General features: G+C 47.5%; 1 protein-coding gene across 2 annotated transcripts in view; it reads left to right on the top strand.

Annotated features, from left to right (window-relative positions):
* Positions 1-376: 376 nt before the first annotated feature.
* Positions 377-27,623, top strand: part of SRP72 (signal recognition particle 72) — a 48,425-nt gene continuing 21,178 nt past the window's right edge. For both annotated transcript variants that reach the window (XR_007773662.1, XM_050948257.1), the window contains exons 1-8: positions 377-483; positions 5,383-5,503; positions 11,351-11,474; positions 12,368-12,511; positions 12,970-13,081; positions 21,260-21,291; positions 26,482-26,606; positions 26,697-26,754. Coding sequence is in view for 1 of the 2 variants with exons in the window: in XM_050948257.1 (XP_050804214.1) it covers positions 393-483; positions 5,383-5,503; positions 11,351-11,474; positions 12,368-12,511; positions 12,970-13,081; positions 21,260-21,291; positions 26,482-26,606; positions 26,697-26,754 (807 nt within the window). In the remaining variant the exon portion in view is untranslated. The remainder of the gene's footprint in view (positions 484-5,382; positions 5,504-11,350; positions 11,475-12,367; positions 12,512-12,969; positions 13,082-21,259; positions 21,292-26,481; positions 26,607-26,696; positions 26,755-27,623) is intronic.

Genomic DNA, 27,623 nt, shown 5'->3' with positions numbered 1-27,623 from the left:
CCAAACGCAGGCGGGTTTGGCAGCAGAAGGCGGAGGACATGAGCGTTGCCCAGCGCAGAGCCCGTGACACGATTCTCCGGCACACGAGCTCTGGCCTGCGCCGGGGTCCCGGCGAGCTGCTTCCCGCGAAGGCGCGTGTCACGCTGCCCGAGGGCGAGGCGCCAGCCGGCGCAGCTGCTGGCTAGGCCGGAGGGGGGCGCGCTTTCCCCGGCAGCGCTGGCCCGACGTGGGGCTCGAGCCAGCCTCGCCCCCGAACCGAGCGTGTACAGCGCCGGGGCTGGAGGCCCTCCCCCGCCGCCGGCGACATTCGCCCCGGCCCGCCCCCCTGCGGGCACGCGTCAGCTTCCGGGGGAAAGGGGACGAGCCGCCTCCCGTCTCTCCCCGTTCACAAGATGGCGGCGGCGGCGCCCGCGCTATGGAGCGAGGTGAATCGGAGCGGCCAGAACGGAGACTTCGGCCGCGCGCTCAAGTCCGTCAACAAGCGTGAGTCCCGCGCGCGCGCGCGCAGCTCTCCCCCCCGCCCCGCCCCGCGGTGGGCCGGTCCGAGCCGCGCGTGGGGGTGCCGCGGCACGTGCCTTGGGCGGGTCGAGCCCCGCAACCCCCCCTCCGTCGCCCGGCTGATACCGGTTGTGCGTAGCCGGGACCGGCCCGGTGCAGGGCTCCTTGCAGCCCGCTGGGCAGGCCGGTGCCATATGCCTACGTGTCCCGGACACGCTGCGGTCCGGCTGGCCCGGGGGCACCGCACCGGCTTCAGCTGGATGGGCCGGAGCAGGGCGCTCAGCCCGTGCACACTGTGCCCCTCTCAGCAGCCCCATGGGTCTTACGGACCCCCCACGTTTCACCTCCCTTATCAGCTGCTGACTGACAGAGTCAGACGCAAGGATGGAGACCTTACCGGAATAGTGTGGACTTTCTCACGACATTGTAGGTTGTACTGACTTTGCTGGTGCTTTTTAGTTGCCTAGTTTTACAACAGGCTACATCTAGCGCACTTGATTTACTCCCCTCCCCCTAAAGATCTCTGCCTGCCCCTCTGATTGTGAACAACTGGCCTTGAGCACTCAGCTGCATGCCTAGGCCTCTTGTTTGTTAAAAGGCAGCACAACCATAACAAAGGCAGGGAGAGCCTGTTACCATCCATACCTGGTGCTTGAGACCCTCCAGCCTGATATTTGACGTGACTGAACAAAGAATAAGAGAGCCTGTTTGCCCAATAACTTATAGAAAATTCCAGCTATATAAGCATGTGTCACCGTTAGCAGGGAAGTCTCCTAAGATGTGGCTCTGTGCTAGATAGTATAGTCTAGCTAAGCAGTTTTCAAACTTTTTGAGCTGAGCCCCCCTTTTGAGTTAAAATTTTCAGTTGTGCTCCCCCCCATCCTTGACAAAAAAGGGTGAGGTGAAGGTGGCACGCCCTCTCCCAGTCATAGAATCACAGAATATCAGGGTTGGAAGGGACCTCAGGAGGTCATCTAGTCCAACCCCCTGCTCAAAGCAGGACCAACACCAACTAAATCATCCCAGCCAGGGCTTTGTCAAGCCTGACCTTAAAAACCTTTGAGAAAGGAGATTCCACCATCTCCCTAGGTAACCCATTCCAGTGCTTCACCACGCTACTAGTGAAATATTTTTTCCTAACATCCAGCCTAGACCTCCCCCCATTGCAACTTGAAACCATTACTCCTTGTTCTGTCATCTGCCACAACTGAGGACAGTCTAGATCCATCCTCTTTGGAACCCCCCTTCAGGTTGTTGAAAGTAGCAATCAAATCCCGTCTCATTCTTCTCTTGTGCACACTAAATAATCCCAGTTCCCTCAGCCTCTCCCCATAAGTCATGTGCTCCAGCCCCCTAATCATTTTTGTTACCCTCCACTGGACTCTTTCCAAATTTTCCACATCCTTCTTGTAGTGTGGGGCCCAAAACTGGACACAGTGTTCCAGATGAGGCCTCACCAGTGTCGAATAGAGGAGAATGATCACTTCCCTCAATCTGCTGGCAATGCTCCTACTTATACAGCCTAAAATGCTGTTAGCCTTCTTGGCAGCAAGGGCACACTGTTGACTCCTATCCAGCTTCTCGTCCACTGTAACCCCTAGGTCCTTTTCTGCAGAACTGCTGCCTAGCCATTTGCTCCCTAGTCTGTTGCGTTGCATGGGATTCTTCTGTCCTAAGTGCAGGACTCTGCACTTGTCCTTGTTGAACCTCATATTTCTTTTGGCCCAATCCTCTAATTTGTCTAGGTCCCTCTGTGTCGTATGCCTACTCTCCAGCGTATCTACCACTCCTCCCAGTTTAGTGTCATCTGCAAACTTGCTGAGGGTGCAGTCCACGCCATTCTCCGGATCATTAATAAAGATGTTGAACAAAACCGGCCCCAGGACCGACCCTTGGGGCACTCCTCTTGATACCGACTGCCATCTAGACATGGAGCCGTTGATCACTACCCATTGAGTCCGACGATCTAGCCAGCTTTCTATCCTCCGTATAGTCTATTCATCCAGGCCATACTTCTTTAATTTGCCGGCAAGAATACTGTCGAAGATTGTATCAAAAGCTTTGCTAAAGTTAAGGAATAACACATCCACTGCTTTTCCCTCATCCATAGACCCAGTTATCTAATTGAAGGCAATTAGATTAGTCAGGCATGTCTTGCCCTTGGTGAATCCATGCTGACTGTTCTTGATCACTTTCCTCTCCTCTAAGTGCTTCAGAATTCATTCCTTGAGGACCTGCTCCATGATTTTTCCAGGGACTGAGGTCAGACTGACTGGCCTGTAGTTCCCCGGATCCTCTTTCTTCCCTTTTTTAAAGATGGGCACTACATTAGCCTTTTTCCAGTCATCCAGGACCTCCCCTGATCGCCAGAAGTTTTCATAGATAATGGCTAATGTCTCTGCAATCACATCCGCCAACTCCTTTAGCACTCTTGGATGCAGCGCATCTGGCCCCATGGACTTGTGCTCATCCAGCTTTTCTAAATAGTCCCGAACCACTTCTTTCTCCACAGATGACTGATCACCTCCTCCCCATGCTGGGCTGTCTGGTGCAGCAGTCTGGGAGCTGACCTCGTTTGTGAAGACAGAGGCAAAAAAGCATTGAGTACATTAGCTTTTTCCACATCCTCTGTTGCCTCCCTCATTCAGTAAGGGGCCCACACTTTCTTTGACTTTCTTGTTGCTAACATACCTGAAGAAACCCTTCTTGTTACTCTTAACATCTCTTGCTAGCTGCACCTCCAAGTGTGATTTGGCCTTCCTGATTTCACTCTTGCATGCCTGAGCAATATCTTTATACTCCTCCCTGGTCATTTGTCCAATCTTCCACCTCTTGCAAGCTTCTTTTTTGTGTTTAAGATCAGCAAGGATTTCACTGTTAAGCCAAGCTGGTCACCTGCCATATTTACTATTCTTTCTACACATCGGGATGGTTTGTTCCTGCAACCTCAATAAGGATTCTTTAAAATACAGCCGGCTGAAGCCCAAGCTGCCTGACGTCACCGCCCGCCCACCCACCCAAATGTTCCTCCAGGCCCCCCCCCGCAGTTTGAAAACCATCTCAAGTGACTTTCATTACATCGCATCTTACTGTATTGAGATCCTCTCCATCTACAGATATTTGTGTTTGTTCTTGGCTCCCAGGATCCTGATTCTGCAATTGGGTCTATGTAGGCAGAACTTCATCAATCTCAGTTAGGCATTGCATGTTCTTAGAAGCCTGCCTGCATGGATCTGATCTTAGGATCAGGGCCCCAGTGTCATGTAGGTCCCGTGAGGGTAATGCTGATGGTCAGGCAGCCGGTTTTCTGTGACCACTGCTTTTCATGCTGACTTCTTTAGTTTTATTCTTTCCTAGTGCTCCTCTCATCTTTTCATTTATCCACTTGTTTGTAACTTTACATTTAGATTGTAAGGTCTTCCAGGCAGGGATTGTCTCTATTGTGTTTCAACAGTGCCCAGCACAATGGGGCCCTGGGTTATAGGCTCTACAGTAATACAAATAATAAAGAAAAGCATCTACAGTACAGTAGAAAGTTGCAGACTATATTTTATTGAGTAGTAATATTATGTGAACAGTTCCATTGCTAAAGTATGATGTGGCTTCATAAATCTATTGGTTTGCAATCAGGCTAACCTTGGTAAGAGAGAGGAAAAGGGGGAAAACTGATGGAAGGAGAAGCAAAAGATGAAGGATGCATATTTAAGCCCTAGTCCTGCATCAGAGGCTGTAGTTTGATTGTGTTTAGGATGTAGTTTGGTTAAGTTTAGCTGTGTGGCCTAGATAAGATTCCCGAAGAGCCTGATGTTTTCTAGGTGTTAAATTCACCTTCTTCTGACTCCTTAATTGTATTAGAATTCGGATTCCTGTAAGTTTGGTAGGCTTTCCCATAAGCTTTGTCAAATCAGAGTTTGGGATTGCTGAGTGGCACCCAGCGAGCTTCAGCCCTGCGAGATTTCGGTCTGGCGGAAGGAGCCTTGGTCTGTGTGTGCAGGTTTGGAAGCAGCTGACCTATGGCTAACTGGAGTTTGGACAATCAGGGTTGAAGGGTGTTGTCATATGACTGTTAGACTACACCACTTTAGATACCAAACCGAGGGTGGTATAGGGAAAGAGCATGTACTTTTCTCTTTCACATGTTTTGGGGAGAAGGAGTGGAACTGTTTTCCCTCCTGCGCCCCCCCACCCCCCAGTCAAACTGTCAACAATTAATGTTGTATGACAAAAATACAAACTATGTTCTAAATTTTTCCCTACTGTGTTTCCCCGGTAGCAAATCTCTGAGTCCTGAAATTAATCCTCTTGTCAGTCTGGACTTGCTCTGTTTTTTCCTCAGTGCGCTTGCCCTTTTGTTCCTGAGTAGGGATAGCAGAATTGATGATGCCCAGGTCTTGAGAACCTGCTAGTCAGGTTTTGACCTCTGGTCTGCAGAGTGACGTGTGAGTGCAGTAACCCTGGTCCTTTCTAGTCCTTGGACACTTTCACACTTATCTGACATCAAGGCTTGGTCTACGCTAAAAAAAATTCTACCAGTATAACTGGCAATTAATTGTATAATTTATGTATTTATTCTTACCTGTAATACTGGTATAAACCCTACTGTGGAGGCAGTTTTACCAGTATTAAGGTATTTTATACTGATATAGCCTTTGTTCCCTAAACCAGAATGAGCGATACCAGTATAAGTACTTTTATACCACTATACTTGCATCCACTCCAGGGGTTTTTGGCCACTTCTATCTCACTGGGACTGTTAAAGCTGGTCAGCTTTCTAGTCTAGACAAGGTCTGAGACATTGTCTGGATTTTAATTTGATGGACTCCGTTTTTAATGGGAAGTGGGAATGGAGTTAGAGATTGTGATAACTCTCTTTGCTTCACCAAGTGTTGCAGATCGACAAGGATGATGTGACTGCCCTTCACTGCAAAGTGGTCTGTCTCATTCAGAATGGAAGCTTCAAGGAAGCCCTAAGTGTAATCCACACCCACACCAAAGTGTTAACCAGGTGAGTGGTAGCCCCACAGGCTCCTGCAAAGGAAAAAAGCACAAGCCCCAGGAAGCTGCTAGTCTAGGTAGGAGGGTGGTACTGGTGGGCAATGTCTGTTGCTGAAGTTTTCAGTGCTTGACATGTTTAACTTTAGGCTTGGCCTACACTACACAGGTCGACGTAAGGGAGCTTATGTCAACCTAACTATGTCAGCGTACAAACCACAGCCTTGCTCCCGCCAATGTAAGTGCCTTACTACACCAACACAACTCCGCCACCATTAAAGGTGTAGGCTTTATAATGATGTAGTTATGGCTACGTAGCATCTGTGTAGACACTGCATTCCTTATATCTGCTGTTGGCTGTCATCCAGTGGAGCTTTGAAATTGACAAGGAAGCTGGCTCCTGGCTCCCTTACTGGGCTGCTGGCCGGTCTCTGCTCCAAGCCGGGCTGCCACCTGAGCTCCCTGTTCCCCTCTGGGAGCCCTACTGCCCCCCAGGATCCCAGCTCCCCACTGGCAGGTGACCAAATTCTGGGTGTGATCTACTTGCCAGAGGTGAGAAGCCTTGGGTGACTTTCCCCCCACTCCTGACTGGGAGCATGGAGGCAAGAAGCCTTGGGGGGCAGCTGGGTTTCCAGTGTGGAGCTGTGTGGAGAACTGAAAGCCCAGCTGTCCTCCACACTGCCCCTCTCCAGTCAATGGAAGCACTCCTGGTGAGGATGTGCACCACTGACAGAAAGTAGTGTGAACATCAGCCACCGCAGTAATTATTGTGGTGTCTGTAAGTCAACCTAACACAGGTCGACGTAAGATGGTAGTGTAGACATGCCCTTACTCTCATAAGCGCTCCTATTGAAGACAGTGGAACTGTTCAGATGAATAAAGTTCAGAATGTGCGTAAGTGTTCCCAAGACTGTGGCCCATACCTCTCCTTATCTCCATTTTCCCTTCTGTGAAATGGCAGTGATAAATGTTACCTTCCTGCCTCACAGGGCTGTTTGCAGCCTAGTGTCTGTGCAGTGGCTTAAGATGAAAACTGCTATATAAGAACTCTCTATTAGCAAAACTAATGTGTATACTGTCAGAGTCACTTCCGTGTGGGAAAGAAAGAAGTATGCATGGAGGGAAAGGCTGTAGAACTGATTATTGTTGTAATACCAGCGTAGACACTAAAAGTATGTTGTCATATTCCTTATTTATAACCACTAATGTGAATGTAAAGAAATCAATCTAGATTTTAGCCTTAATTCCTTGCCTCTTTGAACACTCATAGCTCAAATAACAAAGCAACTTTCATTCCATTTGTGTAAAAATATATAATATATATACACACACACTTGGGAGGACTAGGGGAACCTCATGGGAAATTACCTGTCAGGTGTGATGGTAGTGGATCGCATGAGACACATAAATAGCCGTATAGATATGCTGGGATGGAGTTGGTGGTTGTGGTTCATGTAGTACCAAAGACATAGGGAAAAGAAGCCAAATGTAGGCTGCTAGGTAAGAGATTAAAGTCCAGGGTCTCCATGGTAGCATCCTCTGAAATGCTTCTAGTTTCACGTGCCAGGCCAAGCAAACAAGCAGAATTACAAGGTCTCAATGTGCAGATGAGACAAAGGTGTAGGAAGGATGGGTTTAGGTTTATTAGAAACTGGGGAACCTTTTGTGAAGGAGTGGCCTGTACAGGAAGAATGGTCTCCACCTACACCAAAATGGAACCAAAATGCTGGCATATAAATTTTAAAAAGGGTAGTAGAGGATTTTTTAAACTAAGGGCTAAGAGAAAGCCAACAGGTGCAGAGGAGCACACAATTTGGGCAGAGTCATACCTTAGGAATGAAGAGGGAGATATCTATATCCTAGTAAAGAGGATAGGTAAGAAATTGGGAAAGTACAGGTAGGAACTAGTGAGAAACAGTCAAATTAAATAGAATCCCCTTTAAAAATAACACATGAAGACAAAATGTATAAGTGCTTATATGCAAATGCAAGGAGTTTAAATACTAAGATCAGTGAGCTAGAATGCGTGTCAATAGATGAGGATATTGATATAACAGACATAATGGAAACTTGGTGTAATGACGACAATGGGACCGGGTAACACCAGGGTACAAAAAATATAGGAATGCACACTAGCTTGTGCTGGTGGACGGGTGGCACTATGTGTGGAAAAAAGTCTAGAGCCAAGTACAGCAAAAATGTTTTTTCTTTTTTTTTTCTTTTTTCAAATCTCTGTGAATAGAATCTCTGTGGATAGAAATTCCGTGTTTGAATAAAAAGCGTCTAGCACAAGGGTGGACAAACTTTTTGGCCCGAGGGCCATATCGGGGTTGCACAACTGTATGGAGGGCTGGGTAGGGAAGGCTGTGCCTCTCCAAACAGCCTGGCCCCCGGCCCCATCCGTCCCTTTCCACTTCCTGCCCCCTGACTGCCCCCCGCAGAACCCCTTACCCATCCACCCCCCCCGCTCCTTGTTCCTTGTCTGTCCTGACCCCTATTCACACCCCTGCCCCTGATAGCCCCCCCCAGGACTCCCACCCCCTACCCAACCACCCTCTGCTCCTTGTCCCCTGGCCACCCCCTCCCGGGGTCCCCCACCCCTAACTGCCCCCCAGGATCCAACCCCCCCCACTTCCTGTCCCCTGACTGCCCTCCTGACCCCTATCTACATCCCCACCCCCTGATAGCCCCCACTCCGGGACTCCTGCTCCCAACCCTCCCTGTTCCCCATCCCCTGACTGCTCCCCCTGAACCTCTGTCCCCACTCCCTTACCCAGCCTCCCTGCCCCCTTACTAGCAGCGGGAGCTCGCAGCTGCAACACCCAGCCAGAGCCAGCTGCACTCCCCATGCTGCCCAGCGCGAGTAGCAGGCCAGAACATGACACGTGCGGCGGCATGGCTGCAGGGGAGGGGTGGATTGCGGGGGAGGGGCTCAGGACTAGGCTCCCTGGCTGGGGTCTCAGGAGCTGGGCAGGACAGTTCCGTAGGCTGGATGTGGCTTGCAGGCTGTAGTTTGCCCACATCTGGTCTAGCAGTAGGAATATACTTCTGACCACCTGACAGTGATCGTGAAATGCTGAGGAAGTCAGAGAGACTTCAAAAGCAGAAGGCGCAATAATAATAAAGGGTGATTTCAACTATCCTCATATTGACAGAGTAAATGTTACCTCATGATGCAGAGACATAATTTCTGGACTCCATAAACAGCTGCTTCTTGGAGCAGCTAGTCCTGGAACCCAGAAACACAGTGTCAGTTCTTGATTTAGTCCTACAGTGAGCACATCAGAACTGTTCTTTTTGGGCAACAAATCTGAAGTTCTGTCCTGCATTCACGTGTCAGTAGAAGACGTTTTAGAACAAATTGATAAATTAAATGGTAATAAGTCACCGAGACCAGATGATATTCATTCAAGAGTTCTGAAGGAACTCAAATGTGAAATTGCAGAACTACTAACTGTAGTATATAATCTATTGCTGAAACAAACCTCTGTATGAGATGATTGAATGGTAGCTAATGTAACACTGATTTGACAAGTTCCCTTACCAAAGGCTCTTAAGCAAAGTAAGTAGTCATGGGATAAGAGCGAAGGTTGTCCTCATGGATTAGTAACGGTTAAAAGATAAGAAACAAAGGGTAGGACTAAATGGTCAGTCTTCACTGGGGAGGGATGAACAGCAGGGTTCTCCAAGGAACTGTACTGGGACATGTGCTGTTCAATATATTCATTAATGAGCTGGAAAAAAGGGTGAACAGTGAGGTGGCAAAGTTTGCGGATGATACAAAATGATTCAAAATAGTTAAATCCCAAGAAGACTCTGAAGAATTACAAAGGGATCTCACAAAACTGGGTGACTGGGCAACAAAATGGCAGATGAAATTCACTGATAAGTGCAAGTAATGCACATTAGAAAAAATAATCCCAAGAACACACAATGAGTGGATCTAAATTAACTGTTCCCACTCAAAAAAGAGCTCTTGGAATCAACAGTGATGAAAAAGACTAGCAGTATATTAGGAATTATTATAAAAGGGATAGAAAATAAGACACAAAATATCATAATCCCACTATATAAATCTATGGTGCTCCCACACCTTGAATACTGTGTTCAGTTTTGGGTGCCCCATCTCAAAAAGGATATAGTGGAACTGGGAAAGGTTCAAAGAAAGGCAACAAAGATGATCCAGGATATGGAACAGCTTCCATATGAGGAGAGGCTAAAAAGATTAGGTCTGTTCATCTTAGAAAAGAGATGACCAAGTGGGGATATGCTAGTAATGTATAAAATCATGAATGGTGTGGAAAAAGTGAATAGAGAAGTGTCATTTACCGTTACCCACAATATAAAAACCAGGGGGTCGCCCAATGAAATTAATAGGCAGCAGGTTGAAAACAAACAAAAGGAAATACTTCTTCACACAGTGCACAACTAACCTGTGGAACTCATAGCAATGGGATGCTATGATGGCCAAAAGCATAACTGGATTCAAAAATAGAGAAGTTCATGGAGGGTGGGTCTATCAGTGGCCATTAGCCAAGATGGTTAGGGATGCAGCCCCATCCTCAGGGTGACCCTGAACTTCTGACTGCCAGAAGCCAGGAGTAGTGGTCAGAGGGTTATAGATGGCAAGGCCGCTGGGGCTGATGTTTTGTTTCTTGCATTTGCTCAGGAAATAGATGTTGCTATTAAGTTTTGCTTCCTTGTTCTTCATGTTGAGGTGTTTCTGTTTCAGGCAGCTAACTTCAATATCTTCCAGTGTTGTATGCAGTATAGTTATAGCTGTGTCAGTTCCAGGATATTTGACATCTAATATCCTGGGACTGACACTGCTACAACGACACTGCATAGAAGTCAGGAGTGGAAGACAGATGTATTTCTCCCAATTTCCCTGTTCTGTATGCTCCCGTTGAAGCTCTGATCGCTGTTGGAGACAGGATATGAGCTAGATGGACCATGGGTCTGACCCAGTATGGCCGTTCTTATGAAACTGAAGCTTTTTGCTCAACCACTGAATTGTGTATTCTCCAGAGCAAAGAAAGTTCTTTATCACAATTGATACGTCTGTTCTGATTAATTCATTGGGGCTATCGTGACCAGGATCATATTTTAATCTTTTTATTACTATTCCATCCTTGTATTCCCCCCCAAAACGTTTGAGTGCAGAAAACATTTAAATAAAACATGAACATGGATAAACCTCTCTCACAGCATCTGTGCTAAAGTCGCAGTTAGTCCCTTCTTTTTGTTTTCACTCAACCTGATCAGTAATTTTTGGGGAAATTTATACTGGACTCCTTTTAAATAAAAACTACCCAGTCAGTGTATATTAAGGCTTGCTGGTGTCAACAGTGCACTTTTAGGTCTGATTCAACCTTACAGTTTTGCCATGGGTTCTGCCTTGTAATTATGATGTTTCTCGACAGCTTTCATTGCTTAGCATCAGATTTGGGGTTTATAGTTTAGGAGAGATTGTGTCATCACATTTGCTCTGTCTGCAAGAACTGAATATCTGTATCTTTGGGTTGTAGTGATACACCTTTCTGCATGCAGCAGCGACCAATCCTCTTTTCCTTCATTGATTATTCAGTGAATCTTTTCATTTTTCTACCTTAGAAAAGTGTGCTATACAAAAAATAAACAGGCATAAGAAAACATGTTTTAGGTACTGTCACTGCTCAATAGAGAAATAATTAAATAGCCTGGTGCCAACACATGCTGTTCTGCCTCTAACAACATGGTAGTCTTACAAAAGTAATTATGGATGCTTAAATAAGGGTTCATGGCTCTCCTGGGAGGCAAATGTTGTAGAATGAGTGCTGTGGTGATGCACCTGCCGTCACTCTCTGCCTTGTTTTCGCAGTGACTCTATCACCTTTGAGAAGGCGTACTGTGAGTACAGGTTGAACAGAATTGAAAATGCCCTGAAGACCATTCAGAGTGCCAGCCAGCAGACAGACAAACTGAAGGAGCTTCATGGACAAGTGGTAATTACTGCTTTGGAAACTCGGTGTCTATCATTCAAGAGCCCTCTGCTTTGTGAGGGTGGAAAAAAATCAGAGAGAAACTTTTCTCCCCCTCAGCTGTGACTTAATAAACGGTTAGGTTCTGAGTGAACACCCTGGTGAAATCAGTGACAAAACTCCCACTGACTTCACTGGGGCCTAGGATTTCACCCTCTCTTCTAGTTAGCCGGGGTATCCCAAACTGTCAGTGTGGACAGATAGCGCCATCCTTTCACTTGTTGGCTCATTAATCTTCCCCCACTTCCATCCATTTCAGCTTTTAATGAATCACATTCCTCTGTTCTTGAAAGTGAGGTAGTTTGCTGGAAGCCACTGAACCAAAATGTGCCTGTGCAGCCATACAGTTGGCCACCTTCCTTCTCCCCAGGGCTAGAATGAAGTGATTTGCTTGATTTCCATCAGCCAGGGAGGTGGGCAGTCCTGAGGAGAGTGCTTTACTTTCTGCTCTGAGATCCAGGTCAGCTCTTGGTTTAGGATCTAGTTCTGCACGTGCTTCATGCATATAGCTGTATGACATCAGGAGCAGCTGTGTGTGAAACGACACAAGGATGGGCTTCCTTGGAGCATCAGGGTTGAAAAGAGGAAGAGAAAAGGCTTTTCCTCCTCCTTTTGTTTCCACAGTTGATTAGAATGATCCCAGCTTATGGAAGAAACAGTTGTTTGCTGTAAACAATGCTTGAAAGGTGGTCATTTAATTTGCTCCCTGGAGAGGTGCTAAAGACAGCCATGAAGAGGCTGGCAGAGACCACAATCAACTCTATTTTCCCAAGTAAATTCTGCATTAGACTTTACAGCACTTGTTCAGCTGTCTCTAGTTGTGGATGCCAATGTGCAGGGCAATGTCTCTTTTTCAGTTATATAGGTTGGAGCGCTATGATGACTGCTTAGCCGTATATCGAGATCTCATCCGGAACTCCCAAGATGACTATGAAGAAGAAAGGAAAACCAACCTTTCTGCAGTGGTTGCAGCGCAGAGCACATGGGAGAAAGTGGAGCCAGTGAGTGTGTGTGCATGTGCACACACGTGGGAGAGATTATTCCCCCTTCCACCCTGCCAATTTTCTGTCTGCTTAAACAGCCTGGACAGCTCCCCTGAGGTCTAATCTGATTCTCTCCAATTCCTGAGAACAGGACTGCTCTACAGCTAGGAGTTGGATAGCTCCATTGCAGATTCCCCTTTGGCTTTGTCCTGCAGCGTAAGGGAAAGACCACTCATGTCGTGGCTTTTTAGACAGCATATGTCCTCTCAAGATCACCTTCATGTGTGAATTCCATAATGAATCTTCTGTTGTATATTAATCTAAGAAGTTGGCATGTTTGCTAAAAACTATGATTTGTGTCAGTAGTAATCCTATAAAAGTGGCTTTAAACAAATGTGTTTAGATTCTGATCCAAAATTAGGCTATATTTAATTTGTCTTTCAAGCATTTAACCCAATCATTTCACTCCATGTCAGGAAGATCTGGGCCTCCAAGAAGCTACCTATGAGCTGTGTTATAATGCTGCATGTGCATTGATTGGGCAAGGCAGGCTGAATGAGGCAATGGAAAACCTACAGAAAGCAGAAGGTAAAAACAAGGGGGGGTTATAGATATCTCTGTCACTCATTCTTTGTAAACACATTTAGAGAGAGAACAAGAATTTGATTCTGGATTGAAAGTGGGATTGGACAACTGTAGGGGTCTTCTATTACAGTTTCCATAGTGTGTTTGCCAAGAATGGTTGGGACTTGGTAGCACTTAACATTCCTTAAATAACTTTTATTATATCAGTAACTTTTAGCTATTGTAGATCAAACTGTTTTCTTATCTGCAATTCCCATGTGGTACATAGGTTTTCAATCTGTAGCTCTCCGCTTGCTTTCCAGATATGTATAGTTTATTGTTTTGCCATCATTTTACAGTAGCAAACTGTATATAACATCTCAATCTTCCCTCCCAACTGGTATTTAATTCCTGAGTGCAATTTGGTATGTGCGTATAATTTTGACAGTGCAATCTCTTCACATTGGCAGAAGTTTTAAGTCCTAGATAGTCGTTGTTTTATGAGTATACTGAAGACTGTAGAGTGCAGTAATGTTCTGAGTTGGGGATTGCCTTATCTACTGTACTAACTTTCATTTTTCACATTCAGAAAGACCGGTTTTATTATTGTTATATTTCAGTCTGTCCAATAGTATGTGTAGGAAGGAGAATAAATGTTTAAAGTAGAAGTCGAAAGTAGCGAAGAGGAACCAAGTTACAGGCCTTAGGTTTAACATCAACAGCTGGAAAACTGAAAAGCTTTGAACTCCCTTATGTTCTCTTATTAAGCTGACTAAATGTAGGTGCAGCCAGCAATACCATCAATACTTTAAGCTACCCAACACTTGTCATTGTAAGGCCCTGTTTTCAGTTGCTTATAACTTTGCCGGACTATAGTCATTCAGAAGTTTTCCAGGCCAGGTGCCTGCCTCAGGCCTGGCATTTTTGGAAAACCTCAGTATAAACAGTTGAGCCATTTACAAGAAGGAGTGTTAGAAACAATACCTTCTTCTTCGAGTGATTGCTCATATCAATTCCAGTTAGGTGTGTGCGCGCGCCGCATGCACGGAAGTCAGAAACTTTTTCCCTAGCAGTTACCCATCAGGCCGGCTGGGGAGTCCCCTGGAGTGGCGACGATATGGCATTCTATATAAGACCCTGCTGGCCCAACCCCCTTTCAGTTCCTTCTTACTGCACGTCAGTTGTTGGAACAGTGGTCTCTTGATTTCTCAAGTGCTCCACTAATCTCTATCTTATCTTAATTGTTGTTAGTTAATTGTTAACAGTTAGTGTTAAGTGTTTTTCTCTGTAGGGTTAAGTGTAGCTTAGTAGTTGAGGGCAGTTTAGCACTAATCAACTGCCCTGCAAGGTGACCCCCACTACTCCTGCCTTCGGTGTCTGGAGGTGGGCCATCAGGTTGACAAGTGTGAAATCTGTAAGTCTTTCAAGCCACTGGCAAGAAAAGAGAGGGAAATTCGACTCAAGCAACTCCTCGTGGAGTCTGCATTGCGGCCTCTCAAGATGTGGGCCCGAATGCCTCGGTGCGCAGTGCTTCCCCAGCGGTGCTGATTATGGCGCCACAGAAGATCCCGTGCCTACCTCAGGACTGATGATCTCCCGGGCCCCAGAAACGCCCACCTTGGCACTGTTCCCATTCCCCGTTTGCCAGAAAGAAGCAGGCCTTGGGAGGACCCTTCGTTAGGGTCAAAGCAGTTGTTCTGGCCGTGACCGAGCAATATACAAGTCCAGCACAGGTTGTCATTCAAGTGGAGGAGATTACATTGCCTTCCACTCCGGATACCTTTGAGGCCGCTAGAGGGCTCATTGAAATGACAGCACTGGTACCTCCGGCCCCGACCCGAGTTCTGGTACCATCCAAGGGCACGCCGGCGATGTTCAGACTGTCAGTCCCTAGACCAGCATCTCCATGCCGCTCGGAGTCCCGGCGTCATTCCGAGTCTAACTCATGTCACCGATTAGACTCCCAGCACTGGTCTTGCAGCCCCAATCCTCGGAGCTGTTCCTGCCCAAGGTCGCAGTCGACTCTGGAATGTGGTCCCACTCAAGGTCTGGGTCTTGCTCAGTGACTTCTCGGCACCGTTTGGACCGTCGCCGCACAGAACATCAATCCCCGAGTCGATTGTCTCCATGGCACCAGTCCACAACCCACTACTGCTCTTCCTCGCAGCACCGCTTTTCATCGTGGCACTGCTCTTGATGGTGATCAGCCTCCTGGTGCCGATCGCCACATGACCCTTGGCTACCAAGGGGCTCGGTGCCCCCTTTACTCCAGTCACCCCCCCCCCCCTTGGCTGTCGTGGTCCCAATCCCCCTGTGGCAGGTCGGGGAGAGCTTCAGGGCCTTCGGACATTCCCTGGTCAGGCCTGGGAAGCCTCGGACAAGACCCCCCCAGTGCCCAATTGGCAGCCTCAGTGGCAATTCTGGACCCCCTGGGCACATCATCTGGCCCAAAATGCCCCCTGGGGCCTGGATGTTGTCACGCTCAGACATCCGTCCTCCCGAGGCAACCCTCAGCGTCCCTCCTCCAGACTCGGACCAACCCGTGGAGTCAGCACCCATGGTAGAGGCTACCCTGGGGGCCCAAGAGGAGATAGCTGTGGCTGACCAAGAGGCTGTCTCCGCCCTGGCTCTCCCAGTGGAGTTTTCTTCATCCTCCTCTGATGAGGCTGTGGCTGGCACGTCCATGTCTGGTCCACCTCCGGTGGACTTTGGGGTCCTCCATGAACTGCTTCGGCGCGTGGCCCTTAATATGAACCTCCAAGTTGAGGAGGAGGAGTACCCTGTGGTGGACATTTTAGGCCCGGGAGGACCTTCCGGGATGGCCTTCCCCATGAATGAGACTATTCAAAGTAATGCCAAGTCTCTCTGGCAAACCCCTGCCTCTGTCCCTCCCACAGCCAAGGGGATAGAAAGGAAATATTTTGCTCCCACCAGGGGTTATGAGTTCCTTTTCACTCACCCCACCCCATGCTTGCTTGTGGTGGATGTGGTGAACACCAGAGAAAGGCAGGGCCTGTGCCCAAATCAAATGGGGGAGGGATAGCTCAGTGGTTTGAGCATCAGCCTGCTAAACCCAGGGTTGTGAGTTCAATCCTTGAGGGGGCCATTTAGGGATTTGGGGCAAAAATCTGTCTGGGGATTGGTCCTGCTTTGAGCAGGGGTTGGACTAGATGATCTCAAGGTCCCTTCCAATCCTGATATTTTATTACTCTATAAGGACGCTAAACGCCTGGACCTTTTTGTGAGAAAGGTTTATTCTACTGGGGGTCTCTTGCTTAGGATCGCTAACCAGTTGGCGATCCTCAGTAGATATAACTTTAACTCTTCAGTCCTTGAATTCCAAGATCTTCTCCCAGTGGAGGCCGGTACGGAACTCAGGACCATTGCTGAGGAAGGTAAATTGGTGGCCTGGACCTCCCTCCAGGGTTCCATCGATGCTGCAGACATGGCTGCGCGCACTCTGGCTTCTAGCATTGCCATGCAACACAATGCCTGGCTGCAATCCTCAGGTCTCCAGCTTTAGGTCCAAAGCACCATCCAAGATCTCCCCTTTGATGGTCAGGGCTTGTTTGTGGAGCAAATCGATTCCCACTTGCATACCTTTAAAGGACACAAGAAACACTATCAAATCTTTAGGTATGCATACCCCGGCTAACCAATGAAAGCCATTTAAACCCCAGAACACCCAGCAGCGCGCCTTCCCGCCTAGACCGAGGCAGGACTTTCCTCATCAGAGAAACAGATACTCCCAATATAGACCGTCTCGCCCCTCCCCCACCGGAGAGGGTCAAGCCTAAGTCTAAGCCTCTCCTGGGCCCTAAGCGCCCGTTTTGAAGGTGTGCCCGAGGACGGACTACCAGCTCTCACCCCGTTTCTGAACCATCTATCCCATTTCTACCATGTCTGGTCCCATATTACCTCAGACCGTTGGGTTCTCCGCATGGTGTGGACAGGATATTCTATCCATTTCCGCTCCATCCCACCCTCCTTCCCCATCCCTCTTCAGGGACCCTTCTCACGAGCAGCTCTTCGTCCAGGAGTTACAATCCCTCCTTGCCCTAAGGACTGTGGAAGAAGTGCCTCAGGGGCAAGGGTTTCTAGTCCCGTTATTTCCTTGTCCCCAAGGCAAAGGGAAGCCTACGGCCCATTCTGGACCTCAGGGAGCTCAACAAGCACATCATCAACCTGAAGTTTCATGTGGTCTCTTTAGCCACTATCATTCCCTCTCTGGATCCGGTAGACTGGTATGCTGCCCTCGATATGAAAGACGCGTACTTTCACATTTCGATTATTCCACCTCACAGACGTTTCCTCCACTTCATGATGAGCAACATGCAATATCAGTTCATGGCCTTTCCGTTCGGCCTGTGCACAGCCCCTCATGTCTTTACCAAGTGCGTGGCGGTTGTGGCAGCCTTCCTTCGCCATCACTGCATGCACGTCTTCCCATACCTTGATGATTGGCTTATACGGGGTCGGTCCCATCAACATGTCCAGTCTCAGATACAATTGGCCACAGACACGTTCACTCACCTGGGCTTCATGCTGAACGTCAGCAAATCTGTCCTCTCTCCTACTTAAACAATAGTGTTTGTAGATGCAAACCAGGCGAGAGTTTTTCTTCCGGAGGCATGACATTTGGCTATGGCAAGCCATAATTACCAGCCTCCGCAAATTTCCCATCACCACAGCAAGACAGTGCCTCAGATTGCTGGGTCACATGGCATCCTATACCTGCGTGGTATAGGATACACAACAGGCTGAGGCTCAGGTCTCTACAGACATGGTTGGTGTCTGCCTATCGACCGGGATGCGACAGCGTGGAAATGGTCCTCATGGTCCCGGAGTGCACACTCGGCTCCCTCCGATGATGGCTGGATCCTTGGGTGGTGGGTGCCAGGGTCCCGTTCCATCCCCCTCAGCCCACCTTGACCCTAGTCACAGACACATCTGCCCTGGGATGGGGGGCCCACCTTGGGAGCCTGACAACACAGGGCTTATAGCACTAAAGCGAGCTGTCGTTGCACATCAATATCAGAGAGCTCAGGGCGATTCACCTTGCGTGCCAAGCCTTCCTTCCTCACTTACAAGGGCCCTGCGTAGCAGTCCTAACGGACAACACCACGGCCACGTTCTACCTGAACAAGCAAGGCAGAGCCCTCTCATCGCTGCTCTGCCAAGAAGTCCCCCTTCTGTGGGACTTCTGCTTAGCCCACTCCACGCTTCAGGCCTCGTACCTGCCGGGTGTCCAGAACATACTGGCAGACAGCTTGAGCAGGCATTTTCTCACACACAAGTGGTTGATACGCCCGGATGTCATTTACTCTGTTTTCCGCATTTGGGGGTTTCCCCAAGTCGACTTTTTCGCTTTACAGACCAATAGGAAGTGCCCAACCTTCTGCTCCTTTTGGTGTCACAGCCCGGGCTCAGTAGCAGACACCTTTCAGATCACGTGGTCCAGCCAGTTGCTTTATGCCTTCCCCCCCCATTCCCACTCATTCACAAGGTGCTCCTCAAAGTCCGCTGGGACAGGGCAGATGTCATAGCCCCCGCCTGGCTGTGCCAGTGTTGGTACCCAATCCTGCTGGACTTGTCAGTTCGAGCTCCCATATGCCTTCCTCTCAACCCCGACCTCATCTCCCAGAACCACGGTCGTCGTCTCCTGCACCCGGACCTTCCTCCAACAAAGCTGCCTGTGCCTGCTTGGGACCTTAATCTGGTCCTCTCCTGCCTGATGGGCCCTTCCTTTTGAGCCGCTGGCCACCTGTTCACTTCTCTCTCTCTCTCCTGGAAGGTCGCCTTCCTAGTGGCCATCACTTCCGCACACCGGGTGTCCGAACTACAGGCTCTCACCTGTGATCCACCCTATACCATTTTTCATAAAGATACAGTTCAACTAAAGCCTCACCCTGCCTTTCTGCCAAAAGTGGTGTCCCGCTTCCATGTATCCCAAACCGCATCTTGACCTTTGGGAACAGCATCTCCATTTCCTGGATGTTAGAAGGTCACTCACTTTCCATATAGACCGAACAAAGCCCTTCCATAAAACAACCTAGTTATTTGTCCCCATCGCGGAGTGGATGAAAGGCGCTCTGGTTTCCTCTCAGCGAATATTTTTGTGGATCATTGGTTGTATTCATGTTTGCTACAACTTGGCAAATGTCCCTCCGCCTGCTGTCACGGCTCACTCCACAAGGGCTCAGGTGTCATCAGCTGCTTTTCTGGCGCACATTCCGCTCCAGGAAATCTGCAGAGTCACCACGTGGGCCTCCGTTCGCACCTTCATGTCCCACTATGCCATCGTTCAGCACACTCGGGACGATGCGGCCTTTGGCAGAGCGATCCTCCGATCCGTAGTTCCTTGACTCCGACGCCACTTCTGAGGTAAGGCTTGGGAGTCACCTAACTGGAATTGATGTAAGCAATCACTTGAAGAAGAAAAAACGGTTACTTGCCTTTCTGTAGTTGTTCTTCGAGATGATGTGTTGCTCATATCTATTCCATTTCCCTCCCTCCCCCCTTCCCCTCTGTCAGAGTAGCTGGCAAGAAGGAACTGAAAGGGGGTCTGGCCAGCAGGTTCTTATATGGATCGCCATATTGGCGCCACTCCAGGGGGCTCCCTAGCTGGCCCAACGGGTAACTGCTAGGGAAGAAGTTTCCCACTTCTGTGCACATGGCGCTTGCACACACCTAACTGGAATAGATATGAACAACACATATCGAAGAACAACAGTTACAGAAAGGTAAGTAACCATTTTTCAGTTTGCCCATGTTAAAAAATAAACAAACAATGCTTACAGCAGTTTCACTGAGAATTTCTAGCATGTCCCAGCAACAGAGCAAGGATTCAGTACTTGGCAAAGGGGTTGCCCTGGTGTCATGGATGTGCCTTATGTCATCCCAAGCTATACATCACTGAAAATCTCAATTCTCACAGGCTTACTAGAGGTTTGTTAGTTTTACAGCAAAATTTGTTGAAGATTCTGTCTGTGCCCAACCAATTGAGGAAGGGGGCTGAGTTAAGCTTGCACAGGCAACCTTAATTCTGGCCTTTCATGACTTTGGAGTGCTTGACTTTGCAACTTTCATGTACTTCTAACGTAATTTTTTGGTTCAATATCTAATCTATAATGTTACTGTGGAATCAGGAGTGCTAGTTGTGTACATTCCTATTTAGTCATTTTGCTTTTTTATGATCAAATTGTGGAACATAATGGGAACCCTTCAGATGTGTTTGCTGTTGGATACCATGGTAACAAATAACACAGTTGAGTCTTGACCTTAGGCCTGGTGTACAATGTGGGGGGTGGGAGCGAGGTAAGTCAGTCTAAGTTACTCGACTTCAGCTACAAAAATAGCGTAGCTGAGATCGATGTACTTCACTGTGGTAAATCGACTGCTGACGCCACCCCCCACCCCCCCGTTGACTCCGCCTACGCTTCTTGCTCCAGTGGAGTACCTGAGTTGATGGGAGAGCACTCGGCGTTTGATTTATTGTGTATTCACTAGACGCGATAAATTGACCCCCATTGGATCAATCACCCCGGAGGTAAGTGTAGACATGCCCTTAGTTACAGTTGTGTGAAACTAGGCGAACTGCAGGCCCTTCTTAGTTAATCCAGATGCTGAGACTGTAATCTTCAGGAAAACACAGAGCTTCACTGTTTTTATCGCAGTACAAAACTGCTTACTAAGCAGTAGGTGAGAGAGAAGAGTAGACTCGGAATGAAAGTGGGGATGAAAACCAGAAGGAACTAGTGAGGCATCACTGCACAAAGGAGAGGGACAAAATCTGCATCAGTCTTTTAAGCCTGGGTAAGGTCATATGAGTGGCAAGTAGTTATGGTGCAGAGAGCTATTTCATAAATGATCATAAACTAGTTTTAAAGAAAATGAACAGGGGAAGGAGAGAAACAAGTAAAAACCTGAGTACTCAAAAAAGAGTTCTAGAGGAGCAATGTCTCCTGCATTCTTGACTTATTTAAAAATTTCACTGTAGATCTTATCTCTCTCCCACACGCACCCAGTCATTTCCTTACTTTCTTGCATTAAAAAGTACCTGTGAAACTTTGTAAAAGCCTCACTTAATATCAACAATGGCACATGATATAAACAAACATTCCTGCCATCGTCCTGTTCTATGCTTTCCTGTAGGTAAGAATTAACTCTTTCTAAATTTGTCTTTCAAATTATTTTCTCTAGATCTGTGTCGCCAGTCGCTTTCAGAAGACTCTGTAAGTCGTTGCTGTTACTCTGAATAATGTGCATTTTACACTGAAGTATTTCAGAGCAGTGCCCCAGGGATTAGCCATGTGATCACTTGTTAAATTGCTATGCAATATCTTACCCAGCAAGAGTGACCAATCTGCCTAAATTCACGTTCCAAATACCGCTCCTGAGGTGTGAGCTGTCCTTCTGCCTATTGCTGAAATGTAAATTCTTGGGGGCGGACTATCTCCTGCCTTGCCCCTTCTGCAGTCCCTTTTACACCAGTGCAATGTGAGTGTACTCCTACCACATCAGAGGGGTGGGTGGTACGCCCACTGCAGAGGTACTGAGGCTGTGGTGAATCAGGCCCACCATTTTTGTTTCATATCCAGCACACTTTGGTGTGTCTGTAGGGTGGAAGCAGACTGCACATACATGGGTTGGGAGGGTAATTTCTGTTGTTAAAGGTAGCACTGCCTTTTGCCCCTATTTTTTGGTTTAAGGTGTGAATGTGTGTAATCGTGTCTTTTGAAGATTTGCTCTTAGACTTATAGACTTATAGGTCAGAAGGGACCAATCTGATCATCTAGTCTGACCTCCTGCACAAGGCAGGCCACAGAACCCCACCCATCCAATTTTATAACAACCCCCATCCCAGGACCGAGTTATTGAAATCCTCAAAAATGGTTTGAAGACCTCAAGCTGCAGAGAAACCACCAGCAAGCGACCCGTGCCCCACGCTGCAGGGGAAGGCGAAAAACCTCCAGGGCACCTGCCAATCCGCCCTGGAGGAAAATTCCTTCCCGACCCCAAATATGGCGATCAGCTAAACCCTGAGCATGTGAGCAAGAGTCACCAGCTAGCACCCAAGAAGGAATTCTCTGCAGCAACTCAGTACCCATCGCATCCAACATCTCCCCGCAGACCATTGAGCAGACCTGTCTGGTGGTAATTCAAGATCAATTGCCCAAATTAACGATCCTGTCATAACATCCCCTCCATATACTTATCAAGCTTTGTCTTAAAGCCAGGAAAGTCTTTTGCCCCTACTACTTCCCTCGGAAGGCTATTCCAGAACTTCACTCCCCTAATGGTCAGAAACCTTCGTCTAATTTCAAGTCTAAACTTCCTAATATCCAGTTTATACCCATTCGTCCTCGTGTCTACATTAGTACTAAACTTAAATAATTCCTCTCCCTCCCTAACGTTAACCCCCTTGATATATTTATATAGAGCGAGCATATCCCCCCTCAGCCTTCTTTTGGCCAGGCTAAACAAGCCAAGCTCTTTGAGTCTCCTTTCATAAGGCAGTTTTTCCATTCCTCGGATCATCCTTGTAGCCCGTCTCTGAACCTGTTCCAGTTTGAATTCATCCTTCTTGAACATGGGATACCAGAACTGCACACAGTATTCCAGATGGGGTCTCACCAACGCCTTATATAACGGTACTAACACATCCTTATCCTTGTAGGAAATACCCCGCCTGATGCATCCCAAAATCGCATTTGCTTTTTTAACAGCCGTATCACATTGGCGACTCATAGTCATCCTGCTATCAACCAGTACCCCAAGGTCCTTCTCCTCCTCCGTCGCTTCCAACTGATGCGCCCCCAACGTATATCCAAAATTCTTATTATTAATTCCTAAATGCATGACCTTGCACTTTTCACTATTGTATTTCATCCTATTTCTATTACTCCAGTTTACAAGGTGGTTCAGATCTTCCTGAATAGTATCCCTGTCCTTCTCCGTGTTAGCAATACCCCCCAGCTTTGTGTCATCCGCAAACTTTATTAGCACATTCCCGCTCTTTGTGCCAAGGTCAGTAATAAAAAGGTTAAATAAGATCGGTCCCAAAACCGATCCTTGAGGGACTCCACTGGTGACCTCCTTCCAGCCCGACAGTTCACCTTTCAATACGACCCTCTGGAGTCTCCCCTTTAACCAGTTCCTTATCCACCTTACAACTTTCATATTCACTCCCATCTTTTCCAATTTAACTAACAGCTCCCTGTGCGGAATCGTGTCGAACGCCTTACTGAAATCTAGGTAAATTATATCTACCGCATTTCCTTTATCTAAGTAATCCGTCACCTTCTCAAAGAAGGAGATCAGATTGGTTTGGCACGATCTACCTTTAGTAAATCCGTGTTGCAATTCGTCACAATTACCATTGACCTCTATGTCCTTAACTACTTTCTCCCTTAAAATTTTTTCCAAGACCTTACATACTACAGACGTCAAGCTAACAGGCCTATAATTACCCGGATCACTCTTATTCCCTTTCTTAAAAATAGGAACTACATTAGCAATCCTCCAGTCATACGGCACAACCCCCGAGTTTATCGATTGCTTAAAAATTCTCGCTAACGGGCTCGCAATTTCACGCGCCAGTTCCTTTAATATCCTCGGATGGAGATTGTCCGGGCCCTCCGACTTCGTCCCATCGAGCTGTTCAAGTACGGCCTCTACCTCAGTTGCGGTAATATCCACTTCCATATCCACATTCCCGTTTATCATCCCTCCATCATCGCAAGGTTCCTCACTAGTCTTATTAAAAACTGAGGCAAAGTACTTGTTTAGATGTTGTGCCATGCCTAGGTTATCCTTAACCTCCATTCCATCCTCAGTGTATAGCGGCCCCACTTCTTCTTTCTTTGTTTTCTTCTTATTTATGTGGCTGTAGAACCTTTTACTATTGGTTTTGATTCCCTTTGCAAGTTCCAGTTCAATGTGGCTTTTAGCCTTCCTCACTTTATCCCTACATGTTCTGACCTCAGCAAGGTAGCTTTCCTTACTGATCCTGCCTTCCTTCCACTCCCTGTAAGCTTTCTGCTTTTGTCTAATCCCCTCTCTGAGTTGCTTGCTCATCCAGTTTGGCCTACAACTCCTGCCCATGGTTTTTTTCCCCTTTCTCGGGATGCAGGCTTCCGACAGTCTCCGCAGCTGTGACTTAAAGTAATTCCAGGCCTCCTCCACATTTAAATCCACTAATTCCTTCGTCCAATCCACTTCCCTAACTAATTTCCTTAACTCTTTAAAGTTAGCCCTCGAGAAGTCAAAAACCCTAATCCCAGATCTACATTTGTTTATCCTTCCATCTAGTTTGAACTGAATCAGCTCATGATCACTCGAACCAAGGTTGTCCCCTACCACCATTTCTTCTACGAGGTCCTCACTGCTCACCAACACCAAATCGAAAATGGCATCCCCTCTTGTAGGTGCTTCAACTACTTGATGAAGAAATCCATCCGCTATCACATCCAGAAAAATCTGACCCCTATTATTCTTGCAAGTACTCGTCCTCCAGTCTATATCCGGGAAGTTGAAGTCCCCCATAATCACACATTTCCCCTTTGTGTTTACTTCATTAAAGACATTAAAGAGGTCTCTATCCATATCCCAATCCGATCCCGGCGGTCTGTAGCACACCCCAAGCACTATCTCAGGGGAAGCTCTAGTTGCTTTTTTATCCAGTGTGATTTTTGCCCAGACAGACTCTGTCTTATCCATTCCATCGCTTCTTATTTCGCTACATTTAATTTCATCATTGATGTACAAGGCTACTCCACCACCTTTGCCTTTCTTCCTGTCTTTTCTAAACAGCACATAGCCTTCAATACCCATGCTCCAGTCATGAGTACTATTCCACCAGGTTTCGGTAATCCCTATAATATCCGGCTTCACTTCCTGCACGAGTAACTCCAGTTCCTCCATCTTGTTACCTAGGCTCCTCGCATTAGTGTACAGACCTTTTAATTTTCGGCGTTTGGTGTCAGTGACATTCTTTCCCCCGTCGTGCACAAACTTTCTACCACCAGCATCACCCGTTACTCTGGTTTCTACTCCACTATTCCTCCTTGGATCAAATCTTGGGGCCGCAAGGGTATCCCCGCTCACTTTGTTTACTTCCCTCTCCAGGTTATATTCTGGCGTGGAGATCTCCCGAACATCTCCCAACCATCTCCCCCAACTTCCTAGTTTAAAGCTCTCTTGATGAGGTCGGCGAGCCTCCATCCTAGAATTCTATTTCCCTCCTTGCTGAGATGAAGTCCATCCTGAGCGAACAGTCGTCTATCCGTAAATGCTTCCCAGTGACTGTACATCCCAAAGCCCTCCTTATAACACCACTCCCTGAGCCATCTGTTGATCACCATAATCTTGTCACTCCTTCGTCGCCCCGCTCTAGGAACCGGCAGAATCCCACTGAAGATCACCTGAGCCTCGATGTCTTTAAGCCTCTTCCGCAGTCTGGCATAGTCCTCCTTGATACAGTCCAGCGAGTAACTAGCCGTGTCATTCGTTCCCACATGAGGATAATCAACGGATTTTTTCCCGCTCCCTCTAAGATCGTATTCAGCCTCAAGTCCACATCCTGTATCTTAGCCCCTGGCAGACAGCACACTCTTCTGTTCTCCCGATCAGGTCTAGTTACAGGCCTGTCTACTCTTCTCAGTAAAGAGTCTGCAATCACGTAGACTTGCCTTTTCCTGGCGACAGTGCGATTCTCCGGTCTATCCCCCACAGCAGCTGGCCGCGATTCCTCTCGATTTGTATTCGCCCTTACAATCCTCCTAGGGCTCGTACTTGATGTCGCCTCCACTGACTGCTCCCCTCCTTCTGCAGGACTAGCTGCTTGCCTCTTCTTCCTCACCCTTTCTCCTTCAGCAGCCTGCTGTGTTCCATCTTCATTTCCCAACTCAGCAAACCTATTCCTGAGTTCTATTTGTCCATCGCTGGCCCGTCTTTTCCTCTGCCTGGTTCTCCTAGTGACATGCTTCCACCGTCCACTTTCCTCACCCAGCAGTCCCTCCTCAGAGTCCTTAGGTCCTGCTTTTATCCGCTCGCCTGAGCTTGTCCCCTGTGCCTCATCAAGTCTGTGTTCCATCATCTGCTCAAATCCCCTTCTAAACTCAGCCAGAGTTTCCACTTGCATCTCCAGTCCCCTTACCTTTTCCTCCAGCAGCTCTATCAGGCGGCACTTCATGCAGATGAAACTCCTTTCAGGTGCTCCCTCTAGGACCATGTACATGCCGCAGCTACCGCACCCAGTCATCCTCAGTGTGTCTGCACCTGCTGCCTTCTAGTGGGGGGATTGTGACTGATGGTTTTGCCCAAGATCTACGGAAAAAGGAACAGGTCCTCTGCCAAACACTGAAGCCAGGGAGCACAGGAGGGGGTAAGATTCACTTTGTTTTGTCTGAATTTTCCTTCAGGATGTAACTGAGGAAGACATTGAAGCTGAGTTGGCCATTATTCACGGTCAGATGGCCTATATCATGCAATTACAGGGGCGTACAGAGGATGCTCTCCAGCTTTACAATCAAATCATCAAATTAAAGTAAGTGCTTCATTCTAACAAGCTCATCATTCCACATGTGACAAGGCTGCTGTCTAATAGCTGTGCCTTTCATTCTCATTTGTTCTGCAGGCCAACAGATGTGGGATTGATTGCTGTAATTGCAAATAACATCATCACTATTAACAAGGTATAGAATTGCCCATCCTCTTTCTAAAGCATTTTTGCAAAGAAATGAGAATGAACTCAGAACTCACCATATGCACAAGCTCCTATTGGCCTTGAAGGGGGGTTCTGTGTGCAGAAGGAGTGCAGAGTTGCATCTCTCTTTGAAATAAGTACTTGCTTTCAAGTGGAAGAAGCACTCTAGCATGAAAGTTCTATTTATAGTGTTGATGTTTGTGCTGTTACACTAGTATTTCCATTATATTTTTATCCTTATAGGCCCCAGTCCTACAAACACAGATTGAATGTATCTATGTGCAGGATCATTTTTGTAATCAAATGGGTCCCACTGAAGCCAGTCACACTGCTTGCATGACTTGAGTTACATATGTGCCTAGGAATTTGCAGGATCCAGGTTTTAGAAGACTGGAGCTTCCAGACTAAGGGGGTGTGTATATGTGAGAGAGAAGTTTTTTCTGGTACAGAATTGAGGGAGTTGGGGAAATGGGAAGATACTGGATTTAGGTGTGTGGTGCTTGTGCTTCATTAACTTCTAAAGTGCATTGTGCAAGCTATTAGTGCACATTGCGGACATGAGGCTTTTGTGCTGTCTTCAAAACCTGATGGATCACTACAGTGAAATTTTACGTCAAGTGCCCAGCCACAACAGTATTTTTATATGTGTAAAAACTATACAAATAGCATAACGGAGGAGACATTTCTTATCTAGTCTCACTCTACCTCTGCAAGCATTGGACTCAAGATCCTGAAATATTTGCAGAGCCACAAGAAGAGCTGAATGAATAGAGAGCATGATGGTTTCATGGAGGACTGATTGCTGTGGGACACACAGAGGACCAACTCAAGGTTGGTGGTGGTGGCTTCAGACGGGGG

The sequence above is a fragment of the Gopherus flavomarginatus genome, chromosome 3, assembly GCF_025201925.1.
Source record: "Gopherus flavomarginatus isolate rGopFla2 chromosome 3, rGopFla2.mat.asm, whole genome shotgun sequence".
Classification (NCBI taxonomy): domain Eukaryota; kingdom Metazoa; phylum Chordata; order Testudines; family Testudinidae; genus Gopherus; species Gopherus flavomarginatus.
This window is presented reverse-complemented; position numbering and strand designations above follow the sequence as displayed.